This window comes from Corella eumyota, chromosome 1 (genome assembly GCF_963082875.1).
Source record: "Corella eumyota chromosome 1, kaCorEumy4.1, whole genome shotgun sequence".
In the NCBI taxonomy this organism is placed as follows: Eukaryota; Metazoa; Chordata; class Ascidiacea; order Phlebobranchia; family Corellidae; genus Corella; species Corella eumyota.
The window spans coordinates 4,712,757-4,736,776 of NC_137490.1; the positions used below are offsets into that span (position 1 = coordinate 4,712,757).

Below are 24,020 nucleotides of genomic sequence, written 5' to 3' on the forward strand. Positions count from 1 at the left end.
TTAGATTTATATTAAAAATTTATGTTGACTGTGCTTTTTTAAGTAAATAACTGCTGTTGTACATGTTAATGTAAATGTGGAATCGAAACAAGGGAAAAGATACTAGAACTGACGGAAATATACTGGCTGCAAATGTTCGGGACCCTTCCACTTCTAACTGCTTTTACGTTTACCCAGGTAGAGATGGGTTTAAATTTAACCTATATTAATTGGTATTACTATTTTTACAAATTTATAACGTCAAATTGTTATTTACAAAAAACAGAAATATTTTGCAAACCTTAAACATTGATTAGGTCTTGGTTTTTGTAAAATAAAATTGCAGTGAACATTTGAACTTTTGGTTTTCCAAAAAAATATATCTTCATCACAAAACTGTATTAACTTTTTACACAGGAGATGTCGGTAAGGAGGTTTACCGACTTTATACATTTAAGAATTTTTCTTCAACGGCGGTAGGAATGTTAAAATAACCAATTCAAGTGTCATAGGCGTTTGCATGTATTAAGTAACCTTTAAAAAACTCATTCAAATTTGCTACAAAATTAGCTTTTTTGATTTGTTTAAAATAGTTATTTTTCGGTCGTATATTGCTTAATAAATATCAATGTATTTTTTATTGTAAAAGATTTCTAAAAATTAAATGCGACAAGAAGTTGTTTTATTTTATTTTTTTGAATATTTTAGTTTATGTTACAAATTTTATTTTACAATTATTTTTTATAGTGGAATTTATTATATTTTATTGTAGAAATGTTGTATATGTTTTCTGGTAACTGGGTAATCGCAAATTGGTAAAATAAAAAAGAAACACCTGGGTAAACCCCAAACGGTGAAATGCAAAGAAAGAAACACCTGGGTAAACCCCAAACGGTGAAATGCAAAGAAAGAAGGTCATGTACCTACACGATGTATTCAAAGTTAAATCAATTGTCACTTGATTGTTTAAATTTGATTAAACGGTTTGCTTACATAATGAGTTTCCAAAATCAGAGAGGTTTAGATAAATGTTGTATAAGTAAGTATATTAAATGGACAACGCTTGTTAAAAAAATTTAAGACCTAAAAGTAATTAGGAAAATATTTATTTGTAGCTAAACCAGAGCACGAATATAAGCGTCTGCTTAGCTTTAAAAATTATCCCAAATCACCTGTGCGCCAAGAACGGTTAGCCGCTGACGGATTTTACTACACTGGTGTACAGGATAAAGTTAAATGCTTCAGGTATATGCTTAAAACTGTGATGTATTAGAGCAATGAGGTAGAGAGTTGTTAAGAAATTAATAAATAAATCATATAACATTAAGTTGTGGAAATACCGTTGAAAACCTGGGAACAGAAGTTGAAAAAACATGGCATAGAAAAGGTTGTAGATTTATAAACGGAACTGACGTCACAAATGTTCCTATTCTCGTAGGTGAGTAAAAAAACGGTTAAACCTTTTTGAATATATGAACTTTATTGCGTATTTTTAACGTAGAGTTAGTTATAAATACTGTTTTGAAATTTAACAGGAAACCGAAGGCAAAATTACGAAACCGATGAGTAAGTGCAGTTTTTAATTTTAATAAAGGCATTCAAGTTTAATTATTAACTAAACTCGCAGTGTTTAACAGCAAAAAAGGTTTTAAAATAAGTCATTGTTCGCCATCAATCCGTAACGGTTTTTAACAATAAGTTTACAACAGCGAGCATTTCATATACCTTGTAAATACCCTGATTTTAACAGTGGGACTGTCGAAAATATGAACAATTGTCAAACAAGATATAAAACACTTTGCAATATGCAAATATTTGAAACCGGTGCTCAAGGAAATAACTACAAGCTATCCATAGCCGAAGCAGGATTTTATTTAGATGGTAAAATAAACAATTTAAAAAATTCTTTAGGGAATTAAATCAGTTTTTAACTAAATATCAATATTAAAACACAAATATTAATAAGTAAATAAGCATCGTTTATTAGTTAATTTTGTGTTTTAGCCCCACCTGACAAACTGAAATGTTGGTATTGCAATGGAGGTTTACAAAATTGGATTAACAACCCCGATCCGTGGTTTGAGCATGCCAAGTGGTTTCCAAAGTAAGTAAGGGTTTTAATTCCGACAACATAACATGAAGTATTAAGTTAGTTTATTTTTTGTTCAGATGTGGATTTATTCGGCAAATTCAAAGCGATGGCTATGTTGACCGCATAGACAAAGGGGATAGGTTGTTAGCCTTAGTTGTTAAAGCACAGCAAAATTTACATGTAACGTTAAATTTTCATACTTAACTTTTATTACTATTTAGCCTGGTTAAACAAATGCCGTGTAACTCTAATGCTATGCAAATGGTGGTGCAAACCTGCAGATATAACCCAGGTGAAACTATAAGAGAAGAAACTTCGGAATTCTTTAGAAATATCCCAGGAACCAGCGGACAACTCCAAGGTTTTTTAATATAAAAATAAAAATTACGTTAAATATTTATGGCAGCACATACTGATATTTAAAATCAATAAATTAAAAAAATAACTTATTGTATCATATAACTTTTTTAGAACATGAACCAACTATCGACCCAATTTTGCCCGATCCACTTGGCAGTGGTTTTGATTTGACATCTAGGACAGCCCCGTTCCAACAAAACGAAGGTAAATAAAGTTTTGTTAATTGTTTTTGCATGTATAGGATTATTCAATACTAGTTTGAAAAAGCAAATTTTACGTGTAGATTTTTCCCAAACAAAAGTGTAGGGTTTGTCTAACTATACCCCACGTGACCAACAATAGGTTGATCGGAGAATAAAATACGCCCCTTGATCACAGATTGATCTCAGTTAATATAAAAATAATACCGATAATGGGCCCAGAATTGCAACTGTCTAACTCGACTGATACAACAATTAAAATACTCTACAATGTATTCAATATTCAGTACACAAGAAAAACAATTAACAAAAAACAATACTGGCTTAACACTTACAAATCAATATTACTTTTAACAAAAAACTAACTAAAGACCATTTATGAATTGTTAGAACAGGGCGAATCGTATTCTAAATATATGACGTACTAAAAGTAGAATTCCAAAATTATTCCAAGTTACGATACAAATAAAGACAAAAAAGGCGAAACACAAATCACGTGACTAAGAACGCTGGAAAAAAGGGAAAAACTTGAAATGACCATGCGATAAGGCGATCCAAAAGAAGCGCACAATAGCGGCTAATGGTGTCCAACCGAGTGTGAAATTGTATTTAAAATTAATGAGAAAATATAAATCAGTTTTTATATAAATGGACTTAACAAAAAGAAAAAACACCCATAGTGGTTAAATAATAATATTGAATTTTATATTTTAGAACCATGTTTTGATGAAGCTTCCTCATTTTCTCAGAACCCATCGCATTTGGCTGAGGAACGAAATGTTGTATGTGAACCACCATGCATAGATTTATCGAAATTTTTTGATTATTTTTGGTCAAACTTATAACAAAAATGTTTTGTAAAATAATGTATTTTTTTTGTAATATCGATAAATTCGTTATTAAACATTTTCTTATAATTTAGGCACGATAAAAATATTTGAAAACTTTTTAAGCATCAGCCCTTATTTAAATAGTGGTCTTTTAACAATTTTCAATGTTTATTAAGCCAAAACAAAGTTACTAGGCTAATAGAACCTGGCATAAAATACCGCCGGTGCTTCCCCGTTATAATTCCCGAGTGTTTTTGGTTATCGTGAGCAAATTACAAATGTTGCAACATAATATTGAATAAAATAAAAAATAACGTGGCAAGAAAGTAAAGTTATCTTTGTCTCTACAAACAAAAGTTATTTTTAGACAGGAAATCGAAATGTAAAAAACAATCAAAAAGAGGAACTAGATTGCAAAAAATATTTTATAATGTACCTTGAGCATCATTTGGTCGCAATCAGAAATTTAAGTCACGCATTGCACATAACAATTTATTTTTATTTTTAGAAAATTGCAAAACATTAGATTTATATTAAAAATTTATGATGACTGTGCTTTTTTAAGTAAATAACTGCTGTTGTACATGTTAATGTAAATGTGGAATCGAAACAAGGGAAAAGATATTAGATCTGACGGAAACATACTGGCTGCAAATGTTCGGGACCCTTCCACTTCTAACTGCTTTTACGTTTACCCAGGTAGAGATGAGTTCAAATTTAACCTATATTAATTGGTATTACTATTTTTACAAATTTATAACGTCAAATTGTTATTTACAAAAAAGAGAAATATTTTGCAAACCTTAAACATTGATTAGGTTTTGGTTTTTGTAAAATAAAATTGCAGTAAACATTTAAAGTTAACTTTTTACACAGGAGATGTCGGTAAGGAGGTTTACCGACTCTATACATTTAAGAATTTTTCTTCAACGGCGGTTGATGAACACAAGTTATCTCAAGCTGGATTTTACTTTACAGGTTACAGAGATCGAGTCAAGTGTTTCAGGTGAATACACAAACATGAAAAAATAGTCCATATGAGGGGTACGGATGTAAAAAATAGGAATGTTAAAACAACCAATTCAAGTGTCATAGGCGTTTGCATGTATTAAGTAACCTTTAAAAAACTTATTCAAATTTTCTACAAAATTAGCTTTCTTGACTTGTTTAAAATGGTTATTTTTTTAGCTGTGGAATGTGTTGCGATGACTGGGCTACTAACGACGATCCGTTTAGCGCAAACTATCACTTTTATGATTGCAGACACATTAACAACGAAGACCCCGACAATGTTGAAATCGGTGATGCAACCCCACAAATATTGTAAATTTTATTATTTGTATAATGTGAATTCGATTTTAATTGCAGACAGGATTTTCACAAAGTTGCTTTTGAAAGAGCGTAAACTCAGCAATAATGTAAATATGAACACTCGACCAGGCACATCGCAGGTATTTTAAACATTAAAGTAAACAAACCAGGCTATGCTACAGAATATCATTAAATTTTGTTTGTTTTAGCAGTCAGCATCGACCTCAAGTCGACAACTAATTGTAAACAAACGTACTGTAATCACCAAGAAATATCTTTGCCTACATCCAAGTAATCCCCACATGAGAGTTTTTGAAGTAAGGTTGGATACATTCTATAACAGCCATTGGCAATCGGAACACATTAGGGCGACACCTGATCAGATTGCAACTGCTGGTTTTTTTTATATGGGTATTTTTTCTCGAATAGTTTTTAGGTATTTTTTCTCAAATAATTATCGGGAATTTTTTTTTATAGAGTGACATTTTCCTTTTGCACGCAAAGATATTAACTTAGAGCACAAATAATTTTATTTTTTAAACTTTAACTCCAGTTATTTGTGTACATAGGTAATCGAGATAGAGTGAAGTGCTGGTACTGTAACGGGGGTTTACAGAACTGGGACACATCAGATGATCCCTGGTTTGAGCACGCCAAGTGGTTTCCAGAGTAAATACAAATATTCAAACGACATAATTTATCATTTCTAAAAATCAACACTGACATTTTTTTTTAATTTTAATTTACAAATGTAAAAATTCTCAATCTAATTAACGTACAATTGCCTTGTTCTTGTATTGACAGTTGTGAATTTCTTTTGGATGCAAAAGGAGATGAATTTGTAAACTGTGTCGTGACAATCTATCCCGATCTACCACGTCCTGGTGTACACAATTCATCAAACAGCCAATCAACATCAGCGGGGTAATCCCCTATTCTTATTTATACCTAAGCATCAATTTCACTTTTTAGTTCATCGTTACGGTTAGCCATAAACTTGAATAATATTTTTGTATAATTATAAGGTCTTCAGCGGAAAGCAATGATGCCATTGTAATAGTTGATCCGCGTGCTGAGTTCAAAAACGCTGAGATTTTTGCAAGCAAGGAAATGACATCAAACCCAAATGTTAATGTTGCAAGGGATATGAATTTTGAGGATAGCTTAATTAAATCAGCAATAACAAGGTAACAAATAGCACATATAAACAGCTTTATTGTTTTTAAGTAAAGTACATCACATGTTAAGCTTACAAAGATTAAATTTCAAAGTGTATTTGTAGGCAATACGCCGAGAACAAAAGAGCATTTGACAACGCTGAACAACTGATAGATGCTATTCTGTCTCTGAGCGAATCACCCGACACTGCTTTATCAAGAAATCAAAGCCCTACCGCTACATCGCAGCCCAGTACCACAACTAACGCTTTCAGTGAACTAAAGTCTTTACAGAATAATATAAATTGCAAAGTTTGCAAAAGTAAATTGGCCACATTTTTTGTTCTGCCGTGCGGTCACCTTTGCTGTTGCAAGCATTGCATTGAGAGCGTTTCACGTTGCCCAATGTGCTGGGAAATAATAACAGAGAAAATGCACACATACCGTGTGTAATAGCCTGTAGAAAAAAACAAATAAGTGTCGTTTTTTTTCTTATTTTAACAATATTTTATTTTTCTATAACTTTGTATATATTTTTTAACAATTCCAACCCTTGTAATGAAAATTTTAATTTAGCATTTTTTTAGTAAGGTAGGTTTAATGTATTCGTGGGTTTAGATTTTAAAGCAGATTACAATATATTCAGCAAAGTTTGCAGCAACATTGTGGTTATAAAAACGTTTTGTTAGCGAAGAATTTAGTAGGGCTTCAATTCAGTTAATCTCTTGAGCCTAAACTTGGAATAAAAAGATTTAAATGTCATTGTGCACGGGGCGAAAAATTGTAGCCGCACTAAACAAACTTCTTCACAAGGATAAGCCTCTCCACATTTATTTAACAACTGAGATTTTCGAAATGTGGTTTAATGTTGAAAGAATACCTAGGCGTCCCATAGGCCTTTGGGCGTCAATTTACACTTGACATTGTCTTTTTTCTACTCGACAGCAGACCGCAATGGTTACGTAATAATACGCGTTTGTTTAGTCGAAGAAAAAGTTTAGGCTGTCAGGGTACAGATAAAAAAGATCACCGCCAGACGCAGAACTCATTTCGAACGAAAGCAAGTTAATTGGAAACAGAAGACTCATCGTAATGCAGACGTTAGAAATTGTTCTTTGTCTTTTTCTTGTATTCGGAAAAATAAACGGTGAATCCCCAGTATACGAAGAATATTACGACTACTACAGCGGTGAGTCAAATTTTCCACTGGTTAAAATACCGAAATTTATGATTTTAAAAAAATTTAAATGTACAAAAATATATTGTTTAGAAAACACGACCGATGATATCTATTTGCAATTGCAAGGTATTTTTATAAAAGTAATAACTAGTTGAATCAGTAAAACTAACATAGATCATTTTTATAAATTACCAAATATGCCACAAATAAGAAAACTACAAAATTATTAATTTTTGTCGTAGAAAAACATTTTGAAGTCACGTGCACAAGTGATCACGTGACAATGACGTATCTGCCTTCAATGTTACCAAAGGACTTAGGCATTGTGCTACCAAAAGTAAGTTATAAAATGTAATTTATTTTGGTATTAAAAATAAAGGCACCGTAAAGTTATATAAAAAATACCACAGCGGCACGTTAAAATTAAATTTAAAATGTAATTGTTAAAATCTATATTTTATCTCTGTTATCTTTAGTTTTAAAACTGTTCGCGCAACTTTTCGCAAGTTAAACGTGAGATTTAATAAACCGCGAAGAATCAGGCAAAACACAAACAAGTTATATAGTTTAAAAAAATAAATTAAAAGCTTATTTCAAAATTTTATAGAAAACAAAAATTAATAAAAAATAAATTTACAAAAAATTTTGCCTTTTTTAAATAATAAATAATGCGCTATAAAGTTTAAAATTAAATTGTTAAAAATTGCAAAAAACAAATTCAACCATTTTATATATTAAAATCCTTATCGACAAACTCACATTGACCTTAAAAATCCTCTTTTTTAAAACAAGTTGTATATGAATAAAACAAACCATTGTTACTAAGGTTTCTAATTTTAAAGCTCATGCCTACAGTTTAAAGTTTCTCAATACACAGACGAATGTTAAAGTCGATTTATAAAGTGGTGTTATGTAAATACATATTGGGTCTGGGTCGGATTTACAGGATTAACCTAGCATAATAAAAACAAGATGTTTAAGATTAATTTTTGCCGCGCAATGCCCAAGTCGAACAAACGCACCGACTATTTGTTATCTGGAGATATTTGCGGTTCAGACGACATTATCGCTAGTCCAGACCTCACGGGGCCGGTCGTCATTTAAAACGACATTTTCGTTCGTTAATAAAATTCGAAATCCACACCGAAATATAACTATTTCTGGACTTCTCGAGTGTCTAATGAATTTTCGTAAATGTCATTCGGAAATTGCGTGTCTTATGCCAATAAAGGATAACTATATGAGCGAATATACTGGAACAGAATTTTTAACATATTCGGCTACGTAATCTTCTTTAGCGGCCAGGCTTTTAGATAATTCCTGTCTGACAGATATTGATTAATAGTGCAGTGACAAAACCATGTTGTCTAATCATTGAGTTAAACTAACCCCAATACACCATTTTAGCACTTTTAAGGCCATAGGTAGTCTTAACAAGTATTTGCTTTGTATTAAATTTTATTTTAATCCAGCACGTGAAATTGTAATAAAAAACTGCTTATTTTTTGGCGGAAGTCTAGAATAAATATTTGCCCTTCTAAACAAAGTTCTTAGGTTTCGACAAATGTTTTACTTTACCTACCGCGATGATTGACATTGCAAACCGAATAACCATAATCCTATCACCTAAACATCTAGCTCAGTTTAGTTATAACACCATCACGTAAATCTCACATAATTAACGGATTGGTTTCGGTGTGAAGCTATAAACTGTCAATTATAAAATAGAAAGGTGGGTGGCAATTCACGTCAAAGGCAAAGGGTTAGCCACCGTAAAGATGCAAATCCAAGCCTGACTCTGTTTATTTACATTTGTGGTAGTCAAATGCAGTGATTGTTATGTAAATTACTGGGTAGCTATACAGGAGTATAGTGTTTAAAGCAATCTTCCTACTTCTAAAGTATATTTAAAAAATTACGTAATTTTGTAATATCTATTTTTGCCTTTTGATATCACTGTTATATTTTTTTACCGAAATGTTAAGTAATATTACAAATAAAATTACAGAAAGGGGGCAAAGGAGATGGCTGCGTTAGTTTAGCTGACAGCCAGGGTTTTTATACCTACAAGGTTTTGAAATCATGTCACAAATTAGTTACAACCGATGGTTTCTTTTATCGGCACACTCTGCTTTTGCGGAACACAGGACGCACGTATCCTAAGTAAGTAAATGCGTCATAACATGCTTTCATGTATGCAAAGTTTGTTTTTAAAGTGGCTGTTTATCGTAAGATTAATAAACAATATTTTCACGGTAAATTCCATTGCAAAATACAAAACAAGATTTAATAAAAAAAAAACAGATATTATTTTCACAAGGTATATAAAGACCATAGTTACAAACAACCGATACTTTACTAACACAATCATTTTACCTAACATCTAACTTGATTTTTTTAGACATAAAGTGTTGTACACTGTATCAATTGAATGTGAAGAAGGGAGAGATGAAGATAGAGTGTCCGGAGAAAGTCGAATCTTTGAGCACAGAGTAGCCGGCAAAAATTGCAACCAAACATTTTGTCCACACGGTTCAATGTGTTTAAACCAAACCGTAGATGGCTTTTACTGTTTTTGTCCAAACAATAATCGAACGTGCGAAGGTAATTGAGTTGTTCGATTGTTTTGTAAGATAGAAATTGTGCTTAAAGTATAAACACCATTTTAGCTGATTTTAAACTCAGCCAAAAGGTGAAACCATAGATAAGCAAACCACAAGATCAAAAGACATTCAAACTTCTACTTTGCACTTGTTTATACAACAACAACAATTTTACAAAACAATTTTAAAATGTTTTTTTTACAGCAACTTGCCCTGCTGACTACTACGGATGTCGGAGAATTGATAGTAACAGGTCAGCCAAAAAACAATCAAAACTAAAATGTATTAGTAATAACTGGCTTTGCAACTACAGATTTGACTGCGAATTAGAGGTAAGTGTGGTGTAGTGTTTTAGTTTACAACATCTTATTAACCTGACATTTCCAATGACTATACAATATTATATAAAACAACTTTCCATTTCAGAAAGTTACAAATTAGATTATTCTATTAACCCTTAGGACGATGAAAAACCATGTACGGAAAAATGGTCGCAGTGGAGCGAATGGTCGAAGTGCAACGCGAAGTGTGGAAGAGGAATAGGAGAAAGGACGAGAACGCGGAGTTGTGCTGTCGTTTTCGAAAACGATCCAGAAAGGTGTAGATTGTCACAGAACACTTTTGGGTATGCTGCATGTTTTCACTAAGGGATATTGCTTTAGTTTTACACATTGTCCGGTAGAGTGGCATAGCGGTCTTAACGTCGAATTAGAAGTCAAATGTTCAGTAAAAAAATCTGTAATAAGTTTTGTGCTAGTTTTGCAAAGTTTAAAGTCCTTTTGGCGATGTTTTTTTTACATAAAAGTTGATAAAGCTGGTGTCACTGAACACAAAAATGATTTAAAAATTGCAAAACTCTTCAATATAAAACTTTAACGGTCATAAAAAATAAAGGAACAAAATATAAAGGTACCAAAAAGTAAAGGAACGGAATTTAAAAGGCCGAGAATATGTATAGAGTCTAGAATAATCGGTTAAGTACTTTTTCTGTTGCTTGCTGTTTATATAACTCCATTTTTTAACAGTCTCGTGTTATATTAATCTGATAACTTAGAGTTGGAACAGCGTGCGTTTTATTTAAACAAAGAAACTTATCAACCACGGCGTAAAAAAAACAAAAAAACAACAAGAGAAAAAAATAGTCTCGGCCTTACACAAGTTGTTTAACACGAGCTGTTTCCTGTAATTTACAGCAAATACGATGTTTAATAACTAGTTATAGTTACAACAGATTTGCTTAAAGAATCTTTAAGATTTTGTTATAGGCAATAATAGTCGTTGAGTTATTCACTTCGAGTTATTTACATACAGTTCTGTTTTTCAGGATATATTAGAACTCCCATAGAAGAATATTAGATAACAAATGTCTGTAAAATGTTTAGCAAAAATCAGTTGCATTCAACTTTATTTAAATAGGAAATTTGTGAAAAAACATTTATATCAAAATGGTCATTGAATGCTCATAGATATCTACATGATGACGAAAAGCCTTACAAATGTATAATATCTGCAATAAAAGGTAGTCAAGAAAACTAAAACAAACACCAACGTTGGCACATCAATAAAAAAGCATTTGGTTGTAATATCTGTGAGAAAAAATTTAGAACTAAAGAAACAAAAATGTGATCTTAAACTTCACAGCCGAGTTCACTCCGGCGTTAGACCTTTCCAATGTGAAGTTTGTGAAAACGATTTAAACAAAAAGAACATTTAAAAAACCACTATCTTACCCACACCGACGTAAGACCGTTCGATTGTAAAAATTGTAAAAAAAGTTTGAAGATAAAGAATCTTTGACAAAACATTTACGAATCCATACTGGAAAAAACTTCACAAATGCGATATTTGTGACAAAGCTTTTGCACAACCTGGACTTATGAGAAAACACAAACTTGTCCATGGCAACATAAAACCTTTTAAATGTCAAGTCTGTGAAACGTTCTTGAGAACAAAAGGATTACGCATTCACACGATTAGATCTCACACTAATTCAAAGCAACACAAATGCAAAGTTTGCGAGAAATCATTTTATTTTAAGACAAACTTAACTACGCACAAATTCGTTCACGCCGAACGTTTAGAAAAGTATAAGTGTAATATATGTAATAAAATGTTTGCCAGCGATCATCAATTTAATGCTCACATAAAAATGCACACCACCGAAAAAACTTTGAAATGTGAAGTTTGCGAGAAGTCGTTTTTTAGAAGAGATAACTTGGAGCGCCACTCCGTGATTCACACTGGCAAAAATACTTTTGAATGTGGCGTAGGTGGCAATACCTTTGCTAGAAAAGACACTTTGAGATCACACCAATTAGTTCACAGCACCCTTAAATCTTCTTGCGACATTTGTGACAAAATTTTTACAATATATGATGATACTTTATAATAACAAATATTTAATCTTTTTTAGATGTAAACGGTTATGTACGCAAAACAACGAAACCAACTCGGAAAAAGAGCCATGTCGTGCGGTCAATTGTCCTCACGTAAAATGTCGTAGAAATCACATGACAATGACGATTCCAAAGAAACCTGGAATGACCACGAACAACATCTTGAGATATATGCGAGTTGGGGACGGCCTAAAATGCAGACCGAGCGATAATCAAACGCACGTGTTATTACGAATTCCATTACATGAGTGTGGAACAACATTTGTGGTATGTAAAAACAATTTCAATTAATAAATAAAATAAAAAACCCAACCTTAATAAGTTATATTTATGTATAGTATATATTTAAATATAATTTACCCAGATAATGTGTATTTTAAACTATTTATTAATACTCTGTTCCTAGACTGAAGGTTCCTCTATCGTATATCAAAATCGGATATCGTACAACGTTAACACCGGCGCTCCGTCAATCATTATGCGGGATGTGGGGCAGACATATACGGCAAGATGTCGCTACGAGCGTCGGGGTAGGGTAACGTTAAAACATCGCAGACCTGGCTCAAAATCAAGCGTCGACGTGGCAGCTTTAAATTTTGATGACAGCAAATCAGGAAACTGGGAAGGTTTGCAGGAAAGAGATACGCAACAGTTTGCATCCGGTGATGGAGAATTCGAATTCAGAATGGATTTGTACAAAAGTAAAGTTTTATTTATTTTTGTATGTTATAAAAAGTTGTTACAAATTGTAGTAAGAAGTATAATGCAATCTAATTGTTATCTTTTAAAACGTGTTAGGCCAGCACCGTGGTGTAGTGACCAAAACACTTGGCGTCACTACATGCGGTCTTGGGTTCAATTCCCACTTCTCTTATGCTGTAAGGCGCTATAAACGGTGTGAACTTCCTGCTAAGCCAACACTTAATCAGCAGCTTATAATAAGCGGGCAATTATATTACATTCCAAACTGCTAATGGCAAATTGAGACTGGGTCGGGGTTACTGATTTTATTCCATGTTCAGGCCGAGTCGTTTTTACATTAAAGATAAATAAATATACAACAAAATAAACCCAATGTTTAATATTAAATTTTGTTTAGACGATAACTTTACCGTTCGTTACGACTCCAGTGATTACCCACTGCACAAACATTTGAAAGAGAATTTATTTGTATCCGTGACCTTCCAAAGCGAAGACGAAGATCTCAAAGTTTTGATTGACACTTGTAAGGCCACGCCCACTAGAAATTCTACAAACGCAAAATTCGAATACGTTTTCATAGAAAAAAGGTAAATAAGTTTTTTTGGGAAAAAAGGGAATATGTTACGTGTTTTTAGGCTATTTAAAATACCAGACTTTAAGGCGATTAGTGGGGCGTTGGTGCGGCTCAAACCCGAAACCCTTTGGCCACTAGCTGATGCTTAACCCTTTTACAGACTAAAATTTAGATTAAAATATGCAATAATTTTTTTTTGATATTCAACAAAAGCAATTTATAAGAAATAAAGTAAAATTTAAAAACTGATGTAAAAAGGTGCCCAGTTGACAAAACCGTTGTATTCTATTCTACTTCGAAGTCGAGCAACAGAAAAGATTCTTTTAGCATCGAGACTTTTAAGTTCAGTGACCCCAACTCCCGCGTTGTTTATCTGCAGTGTGACGTCATAGTTTGTGACGTCAATGACAAAAATTGCGGAAGAACTTGCAACCAGGTAAAAACTGAATAAAAAGGTTGGGGGACGCCTTAAAATGATTTTTAAGTTTTGGTTGAAGTTTTTGTTGCATTAAGTAATAGGTTTTAATTATTGTAATTAGTAATGAGTAAATAATTGTGTGGTATTTTGGTAAATAACATACTCAAAAGTAAACAGTCTGTTAACATCAGCTTGAATTCAAAATCTTGTGACTTGTAACCCTAAGCCATTTGGCCCGTATGTTACATAAGTAATTAATATTGCTGACTGCCCCAAGTTTTTTTTTTGTTTAACAGTCTGATGACACAACCTTTCGCTTTAAACGGGGCGCCGAAGTCAATGCATTTGCACGTGGTCACGTGATGCAGGGACCTATTTTCATAGATGACGAACTCGATAAAGAAGCGAAAAACAAGAAAAGTCAAATTCACACAACAGGTAAAATTAAGTTTAAATATTATCATTTATTTTGTTATGTGTTTTTTTTATCTATAGAACAAGCCTTGCAAGATGAGAATCAAGACGAAGCTTCTAAACCAAACGACAATTTCTTCTACATTATTTTTACCGGTCTGGGCAGTCTTTTTGTCGGAATTGTGATCGGAGTTTTTACGAAAATGCGAAAAAGTCCAGTTACCGCAGTTTAATTTCTAAGAAGAAATCAAAGAAATTGCCAGACATGCTTTAAATAAGCATTAGTTAACAATACACAAATGTATGTAAAGCGTTAAACAGCATAACATTTAAATATATATTTACCGTGTACCTTTATATTTAAAGTTCGTTTTTTTATAAATAAAAAACGTAAAAAATTCTGCGTAATTTAACATAAACATTAGGTGAGTAAATCAATGTAACGGGGGATCTATAAAGAAAATACAAACTTTTGTCACTTAATTGATTAACTTCCATTAATTGTTTTAATTGCTCGTTTGATTAACTTCCCTTAACTGTTCCATAATTAATCAATGTGGAAACATTTTTTAAAGCGGAAACCCGCGATTTATTAAAAAGTCAAATTTTTTTTGTGGCAACTCAGTTTTTTCTGATCATTTTAAATAGTGAGCTTTGGCACTGAGCGACTAGAAAAAGACGAAATCCCAAATTGTTATAGAGTAAAAACTAAAGACCAAGTTCTTAGTAGGTTAAAGGCATAATGATTTAATGGTCTTGCAAACAACCTTTATAGTTTGACTTAACTGCAATAATAAATAATTAAAAAAAAATAAATAATTTTTTAATATAATTTGTTTAGCAAAATGGCAATAAACGTAGCAGGCTTAATAGCCATTATTGTCTTCTACTTATTAATAGTCCTGGTTGGTGTTTATGCATCATGGAGAAAAAGGTTATCGGGTGCTGGACATAAAACAGAGACGATTATGATTGCTGGTCGTCAAATCGGTTTGCTATTCGGCTGTTTTACAATGACAGGTACGTACTTATACCAAGTGTTGAAAAAAAGTTTAAAAATTTAATAAATATTCTAAAAAATCATAATATATAACAACCCTCTGAATTACTGCATGCGAACTATGCCCGCATTTAGTAATTTTTTTAATAAATTATACAAAGTTCTGAATTTCGTAGTATTTAAAACTGTATATTGTTTTGTACCCTACTTTTTCAGCAACTTGGGTCGGAGGCGGATATATTAACGGGACGTCGGAAAGCGTTTACGATCCGAACATGGGTTTAATTTGGACATTGGCACCGTTCGGGTATTCGCTCGCAGTTTTTATCGCCGGTTTTTTGTTCGCCAAAAAAATGAGATCCGAAGTAAATTTTTGTTTTGTGTGAATATTGGATTAAATTTGTATTAAACTTTGCAAGTCCCATGCAATTTTTAGGCTAATAATTGACGGTTATTTTTCTACTAACATACAAAAATATATTAAAAGCAAACATGTTGCTATAATACCATTAAGATAAAATTTTGGTTGTTTTTTATAAATATAACTTATTACTAAAAAATAAACAGTTTGCATTGTTGATATACACAAAGTTGTTAATATACAACCCTTTTAACAATGTTTGAATAAACACAACTTACGATTCACGCAGGGTTATATCACGATGTTGGATCCCCTTCAGTGCAAATTGGGAAGAAGAATGGGAGGCCTTCTTTACATTCCTGCTCTTTTGGCTGAAATGTTCTGGTCTGCATCAATCCTGGCGGCTCTAGGTAAAAAGTTAATGCTTATTAAATAAATAGAATTATTAATTCGTAAATAAAAGCAAAATGGTAAAATGGCGATGTGGTTAAAAAAAAATCAAAAATTACGAAAAATGTTTAACTATTTTTTTGTGGTTTTATTTAGGTGGAACATTGACTGTGATAGTCGGCCTTGATGTAAAAATTGCAATTTTGGTATCGACTCTTATCGCAATATTGTACACTTTATTAGGTGGCTTGTATTCTGTTGCATACACAGATGTCGTACAGCTAGTCTGCATTTTTGTAGGCCTGGTAAGTGCTTTTAAATTTTCACGCGAACTCATTAAAGTTCACAGCCTGGAAAACGCACTTAGGTGAACTTGTTTATAGAAAAATAATAGAAATTTGACATTGTCACAACGCCAAAGCCATTTTAAAAATTAGCTTAAGGTCAAGGTTAAACAACATTGGAACGCTGCAAAACAATTAATCAAATATTTGACATATTGTATTATCTGTTAATCGCAGTATATTAGCATTCCGTTTGTCCTTATGCACCCAGCAGTTGAAAGCATTACAACAACTGCATATAGCAACCACACGTGGTTAGGAACTTGGAATAATAATGAAGCTGGACTATGGTTCGATTCGGCAATGATGTTGGTACGAATTACGTTTAATTTGGTGCATTTGAATTGGTTTATAACACCGCAAAAAAACGATGTACTTTAAAATTATTGTTTAGACATTCGGCGGTATACCTTGGCAGGCCTATTTTCAACGTGTACTGGCTGCTGACACAGCAGAACATGCACGCACAATTTCAATCGTGGCTTGTTTTGGTTGTATGATTGTTACAATTCCTTCTATAATTATCGGAGCAGCGGCCGCCTCAACAGGTATTGGATTTACATTTAAAAAAGTTTAAAAATTATCCATGCAGTTTTCGTATTTTTTAATCCAATAGGCAACTACTATAAATCCACTTTTTAATTTTCAAACGCTGAGTTAAGGAAAGAAGCACAAGTCTAGGTTAAGCAAAACCAAACCATGCGTAACACAAAATTCCTAAGGCCTTTCATTGCTAAATAAGAAAGCAATTTCAAATTTCACTAAACGGTATTTTTAATACTTGAAGCAGTTGTTAGTCATTTAACTTTTCCTTGGCAATTTACTGTGTTTACTATTAACGTAAAAATATTTTTTAAATTAACAATTGTTTCGAAAACATACCTCGTTTGTTACTGTTGGTAGGTCGAATGTCTCCTGAAAAAGTTTGCCAATAAATATAATATTTTACATTATCATATAAATGCACATTCCACATTAACATATACACAAGCCCATTGATTGTTCTGTATTTAAATTACGACAACATTTTAATTTTAGAGACATTTGCTACGTTTCTCACTTACTAAACATCAACCCTCGGTATTACTTACAGAGTTAACTAATCGTTATAACTACTTTGTGCCCGACAGATTGGAGCATGACTGGTTACTACAATGTGAGTGGAGGATTGACTCCGGCCGAGAACGAACAGTCTCCGCTAATCCTGTCCATCGTACTACAATATTTGACACCTGGCGTAGTCTCTTTTTTCGGACTCGGGGCGATTTCAGCAGCGGTGATGTCATCGACTGATTCTAGCATGCTTGCATCATCCAGTATGTTTACAAGGAATGTGTACAGGAATGTCTTCCGACAAAAGGTAAGAAATTTGGTTTTTATTTGGCAATAAACTGTATAAGTAATAACTTAATAAAAAGTATGTTAAAATCATAAAAATAAATGTTATGGTTTGATAGATTAAGAGCAATTTCAATTTGTTTTTAAAGGCTTCGGAAAAAGAAATGCTATGGGTACTCAGGATTTCAATCATAGTTTTAGGTGGGCTGTCCGCACTGCTCGCTATAGCAGTAAAGTCGGTTTATCTTTTGTGGTATCTGTGTTCTGATTTGGTATTCGTTGTACTTTTCCCGCAGGTTTATATACAGATATTATTTTAAGCTGACTAACTTACTATAAAGTCGGGTTATATTTTTAAAAATTTATTATGCAAATGGATACCTGTTTAAAATTGATTTTTTATAGTTATTGGGAGCAATTTATTTCGACATCAACACATATGGATCAGCACCTGCATATATCATTGGCTTGGTATTACGACTAGGAGGTGGTGAACCATTCCTTAACGTTTATCCCTTTATAAATTATCCTGGCAATACCGAAACTACTAAGAATTTCCCATACAAAACATTGGCAATGGTGACCTCATTTGTAACCCTTTTACTTTTCTCATACTTGGCGAGGTTTCTTTTTGTTCGGGGCTATATATCTGAAAAGTACGACGTGTTTGATTGCAGGCTGGCATCGGGTGGTCGTACTTACTATAATAAAGAAAGTCCATTTGCTGCAAGTGTAGAACTGGAAGAGGAAAAAAGGGATAAAAGTCAACACGAGACGACGCCAATGAGCTAATATTTGTCCATTTTGAAAAATCCACAAAACGTGTTTTTATCCAAACTTACTTTAACTTGACAATAAAAATTAAATTAGTTAAAAATTATTTGCATTTTGGTTTAATACCGCTTAACTTTTGTAAATTTATTAAGAGATTTTTTTTTAATTTTTTAATAATACTGATATTTTTACTCTGTTTTTTTATACCCTTTCATTGGACTCTAAAAATTAATGGTGTTCATGTCTTATTAAAACCTTGAAGTTTTAGCGTTTTTTGAGCGTTTTGGCAGGTTGAAAATAAAGTTATTTAATCGTAATATAGTAGAAACACGAAATATTGCGAATCACGACCGGGATTTTATAGAAAAACTGGTATTTTCAGCCTGTTTTATTTTAAAATCCTAGTCCATTTGTTTGGTTATTATTTGAGAAAGTCGCTAGTGACTAATATTATCGCGAAGCAACCAAGCAGGTAAACAAAAACTCACTTTTCGGGACAATTTCTTAAATCTAAACAAATTAACCTTAACGTTTTTGTTTTCGAGTACGTTAACCTATTATGGTTGGTTAGGTCAACAAGTCAACTTGCTTTGTTAAAGCGGTAAAACACTCGAAACAACCCTAATTTGTTAACCCAAACTGTTAGTAATCACAGTTCAATATAAAAGCCTACTACGATTCATAACATGACATTTGATTAGGTATATGATAAGTTCTGAAATCATTTTTTTTTTGCAGTTTAATTTAGAACCGCAGGCTATCATATCATATCCAATACGCCGTGGGGTAGTCGCAAATGTTTTATTGTATTACATAGTTTAGTTTAGGCAGATTAAAAATTGTGACGGTTTCAGTTAAAGTGTATCGTAGTAAGGCAAAAAGATTTTTTTAAATTTGATTAAAATATACGACCCTTTACAACAGAATTAAGTTTAAATCAATTGTTAGATTTTAATAAACAAAAGCATGGCTGTTAATATAACCGAACTGATAAGTATTATTACGTTCTACCTTCTGATTGTGTATGTTGGGGTAAGTGCAGCTTGGCGTACCCGTAAAAAGAGTTCAGGCTCAAGTGCTGAAACAATCATGGTAGCAGGAAGAGACATCGGAGTGTTTATTGGCAGTTTTACAATGACAGGTAGGTCACGCTTAAATATCTACCGATCTAGTAGTCTACTTGTAAAATATGAAAAAAAAGATTTATTTGTAATGAAACTCGAAACGTTAAAATTTTAGTTTAAACCATCTTTAAACGTTTTAGCAACATGGGTAGGAGGTGGATATATCAACGGCACATCAGAATATGTATATACCCCAGGATTTGGTTTGATTTGGACACAGGCCCCGTTTTGTTATTCAATTGCTCTTTTTATTGGCGGGTTGTTCTTTGCAAAGAAAATGCGAGAGCAGGTAGAAGGTTTTATTATATAGAATTTAATATGGGAGCATTTAACTGATAATGTATTATTTAGAACTTCGTTACGATGCTTGATCCGTTTCAACAAAAGTTCGGCAAAGTCATGGTAGCTTTTCTATATATACCTGCTCTGTTGGGTGACTTGTTTTGGAGCGGGGCAATTCTGGCTTCTCTAGGTACGATGTGTTATAAATTTGTTAAAATGTGTAAATATATCGTTTAAACATTTTCTTTTAGAACTTTGTTTAACATTGTATTAATATAAAGTAAACAAGTGAAATTTTACAGGCGGTGCTTTGACAGTCATAGCAGGCCTAGAGCACTACATAGGTGTTATAGTGTCTGCATTAATCGCAATCTTATATACTTTAATCGGTGGGTTTTATTCGGTCGCTTATACAGATGTCGTACAGCTCATATGCATATTTATAGGCTTGGTAAAAATCTTAAAAAAATTTATTAACATTATGAGTAGCGACAGAATTTCATTTTAAATACATTTTGTTGTAGTGGATAAGTGTACCATTTGCCTTTACGAACGACGCAGTGACCAGTGTTGCAGAGACGGCATATAGCACTGGGCCAAACACCCCGAATTGGTTGGGAACATGGGATAGCAACTATGCTGGGCTATGGATCGACTCCGCACTTTTATTGGTAAGGATTATTTAGATTATTGTATGTGTAATATTTTCATGTTTACGCATAGCAAAGTTTTGCACATAATTAAAGCAGAAAAATTAGTCTAAACCAATACGTGTATATTGTGATTGTTTTAAATTGGGGTTCGATTAAAACTAAACAAAAATAAACCCCATGTGATATTTTAATAGATATTTGGGGGAATACCCTGGCAAGTTTATTTTCAACGAGTGCTATCGTCAAAAACAGTTTGGAACGCTCAACTACTGTCGTTTATTGCAGCATTCGGATGTATAATTATGGCTGTTCCGTCAATTTTAATTGGTGCCATAGCCGCATCAACCAGTAAGTTAATAAAAAACAGAATGTTCGTATATAGTTTATATAGAAAATAATTTTCGAAGAAACATAGGATTGTACAAGTTAATACCATTCGATCTAAATTTTATAGACTACAATATTTAAATCAGTTAAAATGTGTAAGTTTTGTTTACTAGATTGGACAGCAACAGATTACAATCTCGTCAGTGGGGGATTGGATCCAAATGCAAATAATCAGTCAAGTATTATTCTACCAATTGTTCTCCAATATTTAACTCCTCCAGCTGTCTACCGTATTGGAACTGGTCTAGTTTTAGCAGCTATAATGTCATCTGCCGATTCTAGTATTCTTTCCGCATCGAGTATGTTCACTAGAAACGTTTACCAGAACCTTCGACAATCGGTAATTTTTTTATTGTATTTAAAACGTCATAACAAAGTTTAATAAGCAAAATATCAAGTCTAATGATTTTTAATTTTAAGGCTTCTGATAAAGAGTTAGTCTGGGTAATGAGAATTACAATTTTTGCTGTGGGTGCACTTGCTAGCGTCCTTGCCATTTTTATTGATTCAATCTACGTACTTTGGTTTTTGTGCGGTGACCTGGTATATGTCGTGTTGTTTCCTCAGGTAAGGCAGTTATAAAAAAATCTATTATAATCACATTTTATTTATGATATATTGTTACTGTTGCAGTTGCTTTGCACGTTATACTTCGATCCAAACACCTACGGATCCATCATCGCTTTTGTCGTTTCGCTTGTTCTTCGTTTAGGCGGCGGCGAACCTCTGATTGGCTTTCCACCCTTTATCAACTACCCAGGAAACGTAGAAAATGAAACAGCTTATTTTCCTTATAAAACGTTTGCGATGGTCGTGTCCTTGATATGCCTTCTTCTATTTTCCAAATTATTTAAAGTTCTTTTTGTTAAAGGCATTATACCTGCGAAGTATGATTTCTTAGGTTGCAAATTAGCTGAAGGTGGACGTTCTTATAAAAATACAATTGTCGAATGAAAAATAAAGAATCAATTTGGATAACTTAAGATTTTTCCCAGAAACCGGGGCAACTGCGGAGGAAAAGACAAACTTTGATGAAAAAACAATGTAAAAAATTATTCTAGGATATTTTAGCATAGTATTTCAGGTTTAACAGCATTTCAGAACCAAAAGCAAACAAAAAAGCTTTTTATAATATAACATTTCTATGGGACGGGGAAACCCCTAACTTTTCATTGTTTCTAGGGAAACAAACGAAAATATCCAGAATTTAAAAATAACTGCGTTGCTTAACACTTATTAAACAAGTTGTTTTCTTTTATTAATAATAATGTTTACACTAATACTAAAGCCATGCACTTATAATCTTGTTAACAAATCAAGAATGGTTATTTAATTGCTCTGATAGAGCCATAAAATGCTATTTATTAGCTATTAATTATTTTCCTGATGTTTTTAATAAAATTTGGTTTGATTAGGTTGTATTTTTTCTTTCAGCTCCTAGGTTGTTTGCACTATATTTACAATATCTGTATATTATTCAAAAATGGATATTACTAGAGGCCATTTTGATAAGTTTTCTTCAAAACAAACAAGATCTAGTAGTAAGCTATCATTTAACAACACAAGCACAACATCTTCTCTTGAACAACTTCCAGCAGATGTAACACAAAAACAAAATATTTATAATTATTCGGAAAGTGAAGACAGCTTGTCAGACAGTGGTTCAAGCAGTTGCTTTAACAATCAAGCCCCAATACAACAACACAGGCGAAAGTTAAAAGAAAACTCATTTTATGACTTTGATGATTTTAAAACTGACCCGTAATTACTCAAAGAGCTTAAACGAATAAAAAAACTCGATAAAATTCTGCTGAAAAAACACAAAGAGAAAAGGAAGTAAAACATTAAAGATTTTTGTATTAAAAGTCGATTCATTCTGAGTTTATAAAACAAAGGACAGTAATGGGACCTCTTATGCTGATGCATCTAGTAATTTATCTAAATACCTTGCACTATTGCCTCCCACACGAACTTTTTTTTGTGATTTTATTTAGGGGGAACGTTGACCGTGATAGTCGGCCTTGATGTAAAAATTGCAATTTTGATATCGATTCTGATCGCAATATTGTACACTATTAGGTGGCTTGTATTCTGTTGCATACACAAATGTCGTACAGCTAGTCTGCATTTTTGTAGGCCTGGTAAGTGCCTTTAAATTTTCACGCGAACTCATTAAAGTTCACAGCCTGGAATACGCACTTAGGTGAACTTGTGGTCGTACTTACTATAATAAAGAATTCCATTTGCTGCAAGTGTAGAAATGGAAGAGGAAAAAGTAGATAAAAGTCACCACGAGACGACGCCAATAAGCTAAAATTCTTCCATTTTGAAATATCCATAATAACGTGTTTTTTATTCAAATTTACTTTAACTTGACAATAAAAATTAATTTAATATTTTTTTTCATTTTGGTTTAATATCCGCTTAGCTTTCGTCGTTTTATTAAGAATTTTTTTTTATTTTTTAATAATACTGATATTTTTACTCTATTTTTTTTTATATTTCATTGGACTCCAAAAATTAATGGTGTACTGTCTTTATTTAAACCTTGCAGTTTTAGCTTTTTTTGAGCGTTTTGACAGGTTGAAAATAAAGTTATTTAATCGTAATATATTAGAAACACAAAATTTTGCAAATCACGACCGGGATTTTTATAAGAAAAACTGGTATTTTCAGCCTGTTTTATTTTGAAATCCTAGTCCATTTGTTTGGTTATTATTTGAGAAAGTCGCTAGTGACTAATATGTTCGCGAAGCAACCAAACATGTAAACACAAAACTAACCATTTTAGACAGTTTCTTTAATCCAAACAAATTTAACTTAGCGTTTTTGTTTTCGAGTACGTTAACTTATTATGGTTGGTTAAGTCAACAAGACATCTTGTTTTTGTTAAAGCGGTAAAAACACTCCAAAACAACCCTAATTTGTTAAACCAAACTGTTAGTAATTACAGTTAAATATAAAAGCCTACTACCAATACATGACTTTGATTAGGTATATGATAAGTTCTGAAATCATTTTTTTTGCAGTTTAATTTAGAACCGCAGGCTATCATATCCAATACGCCTTAGGGTGGCCACAAAATGTTTTATTGTATTACATAGTTTAGTTGTATTAGGCAGATTAAAAGTTGTGGCGGTTTCGGTTAAAG

The 24,020-nt window shown here is 32.6% G+C and overlaps 4 protein-coding genes across 4 annotated transcripts; all 4 read left to right on the forward strand.

Moving 5' to 3' along the window:
* Nucleotides 1-41: 41 nt before the first annotated feature.
* On the forward strand, nucleotides 42-6,835 carry LOC145744435 (uncharacterized). Its single transcript, XM_082562320.1, has 19 exons — nucleotides 42-177; nucleotides 397-1,018; nucleotides 1,095-1,224; nucleotides 1,308-1,417; nucleotides 1,515-1,545; nucleotides 1,730-1,860; nucleotides 1,984-2,083; nucleotides 2,149-2,211; nucleotides 2,293-2,432; nucleotides 2,543-2,635; nucleotides 3,346-3,417; nucleotides 3,829-3,893; nucleotides 4,338-4,467; nucleotides 4,650-4,912; nucleotides 4,982-5,183; nucleotides 5,342-5,441; nucleotides 5,577-5,696; nucleotides 5,798-5,959; nucleotides 6,055-6,835. The coding sequence occupies exons 2-19, from the start codon at nucleotides 838-840 to the stop codon at nucleotides 6,380-6,382; spliced, it is 2,421 nt and encodes an 806-aa protein (XP_082418446.1). The 5' UTR covers nucleotides 42-177; nucleotides 397-837; the 3' UTR covers nucleotides 6,383-6,835.
* A 125-nt stretch (nucleotides 6,836-6,960) lies between these two features.
* On the forward strand, nucleotides 6,961-14,585 carry LOC145763818 (uncharacterized). The gene is made up of 13 exons (XM_082575351.1): nucleotides 6,961-7,118; nucleotides 7,200-7,235; nucleotides 7,352-7,446; nucleotides 9,118-9,272; nucleotides 9,511-9,713; nucleotides 9,917-10,044; nucleotides 10,174-10,337; nucleotides 12,126-12,375; nucleotides 12,515-12,809; nucleotides 13,208-13,397; nucleotides 13,643-13,820; nucleotides 14,099-14,240; nucleotides 14,298-14,585. Exons 1-13 carry the CDS (start codon nucleotides 7,022-7,024, stop codon nucleotides 14,447-14,449), a joined length of 2,085 nt encoding a protein of 694 aa, XP_082431477.1. The 5' UTR covers nucleotides 6,961-7,021; the 3' UTR covers nucleotides 14,450-14,585.
* LOC145763821 (high affinity choline transporter 1-like) lies at nucleotides 14,379-18,625 on the forward strand. Its single transcript, XM_082575354.1, has 10 exons — nucleotides 14,379-14,517; nucleotides 15,058-15,236; nucleotides 15,433-15,581; nucleotides 15,867-15,987; nucleotides 16,124-16,272; nucleotides 16,489-16,623; nucleotides 16,706-16,859; nucleotides 17,442-17,671; nucleotides 17,799-17,945; nucleotides 18,055-18,625. The coding sequence occupies exons 2-10, from the start codon at nucleotides 15,062-15,064 to the stop codon at nucleotides 18,439-18,441; spliced, it is 1,647 nt and encodes a 548-aa protein (XP_082431480.1). The 5' UTR covers nucleotides 14,379-14,517; nucleotides 15,058-15,061; the 3' UTR covers nucleotides 18,442-18,625.
* A 764-nt stretch (nucleotides 18,626-19,389) lies between these two features.
* LOC145744536 (high affinity choline transporter 1-like) lies at nucleotides 19,390-21,823 on the forward strand. Its single transcript, XM_082562445.1, has 9 exons — nucleotides 19,390-19,564; nucleotides 19,688-19,836; nucleotides 19,899-20,019; nucleotides 20,132-20,280; nucleotides 20,354-20,500; nucleotides 20,677-20,830; nucleotides 20,983-21,209; nucleotides 21,290-21,436; nucleotides 21,503-21,823. Exons 1-9 carry the CDS (start codon nucleotides 19,390-19,392, stop codon nucleotides 21,821-21,823), a joined length of 1,590 nt encoding a protein of 529 aa, XP_082418571.1.
* Nucleotides 21,824-24,020: the final 2,197 nt, after the last annotated feature.

Coding starts and splice junctions, on each gene's coding strand:
- LOC145744435 (XM_082562320.1), top strand. CDS start 838: ATGCAAAGAAAGAAACACCTGGGTAAACCCCAAACGGTGAAATGCAAA. Junction 3,418..3,828: donor TGAGGAACGAAATGTTGTAT/GTGAACCACCAT, acceptor AGTTATTTTTAG/ACAGGAAATCGAAATGTAAA. Junction 5,184..5,341: donor TGCTGGTTTTTTTTATATGG/GTATTTTTTCTC, acceptor TTGTGTACATAG/GTAATCGAGATAGAGTGAAG.
- LOC145763818 (XM_082575351.1), top strand. CDS start 7,022: ATGCAGACGTTAGAAATTGTTCTTTGTCTTTTTCTTGTATTCGGAAAA. Junction 12,810..13,207: donor CAGAATGGATTTGTACAAAA/GTAAAGTTTTAT, acceptor AATTTTGTTTAG/ACGATAACTTTACCGTTCGT. Junction 13,821..14,098: donor GCGGAAGAACTTGCAACCAG/GTAAAAACTGAA, acceptor TTTGTTTAACAG/TCTGATGACACAACCTTTCG.
- LOC145763821 (XM_082575354.1), top strand. CDS start 15,062: ATGGCAATAAACGTAGCAGGCTTAATAGCCATTATTGTCTTCTACTTA. Junction 15,988..16,123: donor ATCAATCCTGGCGGCTCTAG/GTAAAAAGTTAA, acceptor GGTTTTATTTAG/GTGGAACATTGACTGTGATA. Junction 16,624..16,705: donor TCGATTCGGCAATGATGTTG/GTACGAATTACG, acceptor ATTATTGTTTAG/ACATTCGGCGGTATACCTTG.
- LOC145744536 (XM_082562445.1), top strand. CDS start 19,390: ATGGCTGTTAATATAACCGAACTGATAAGTATTATTACGTTCTACCTT. Junction 20,281..20,353: donor TATGCATATTTATAGGCTTG/GTAAAAATCTTA, acceptor ATTTTGTTGTAG/TGGATAAGTGTACCATTTGC. Junction 20,831..20,982: donor TGCCATAGCCGCATCAACCA/GTAAGTTAATAA, acceptor TTTGTTTACTAG/ATTGGACAGCAACAGATTAC.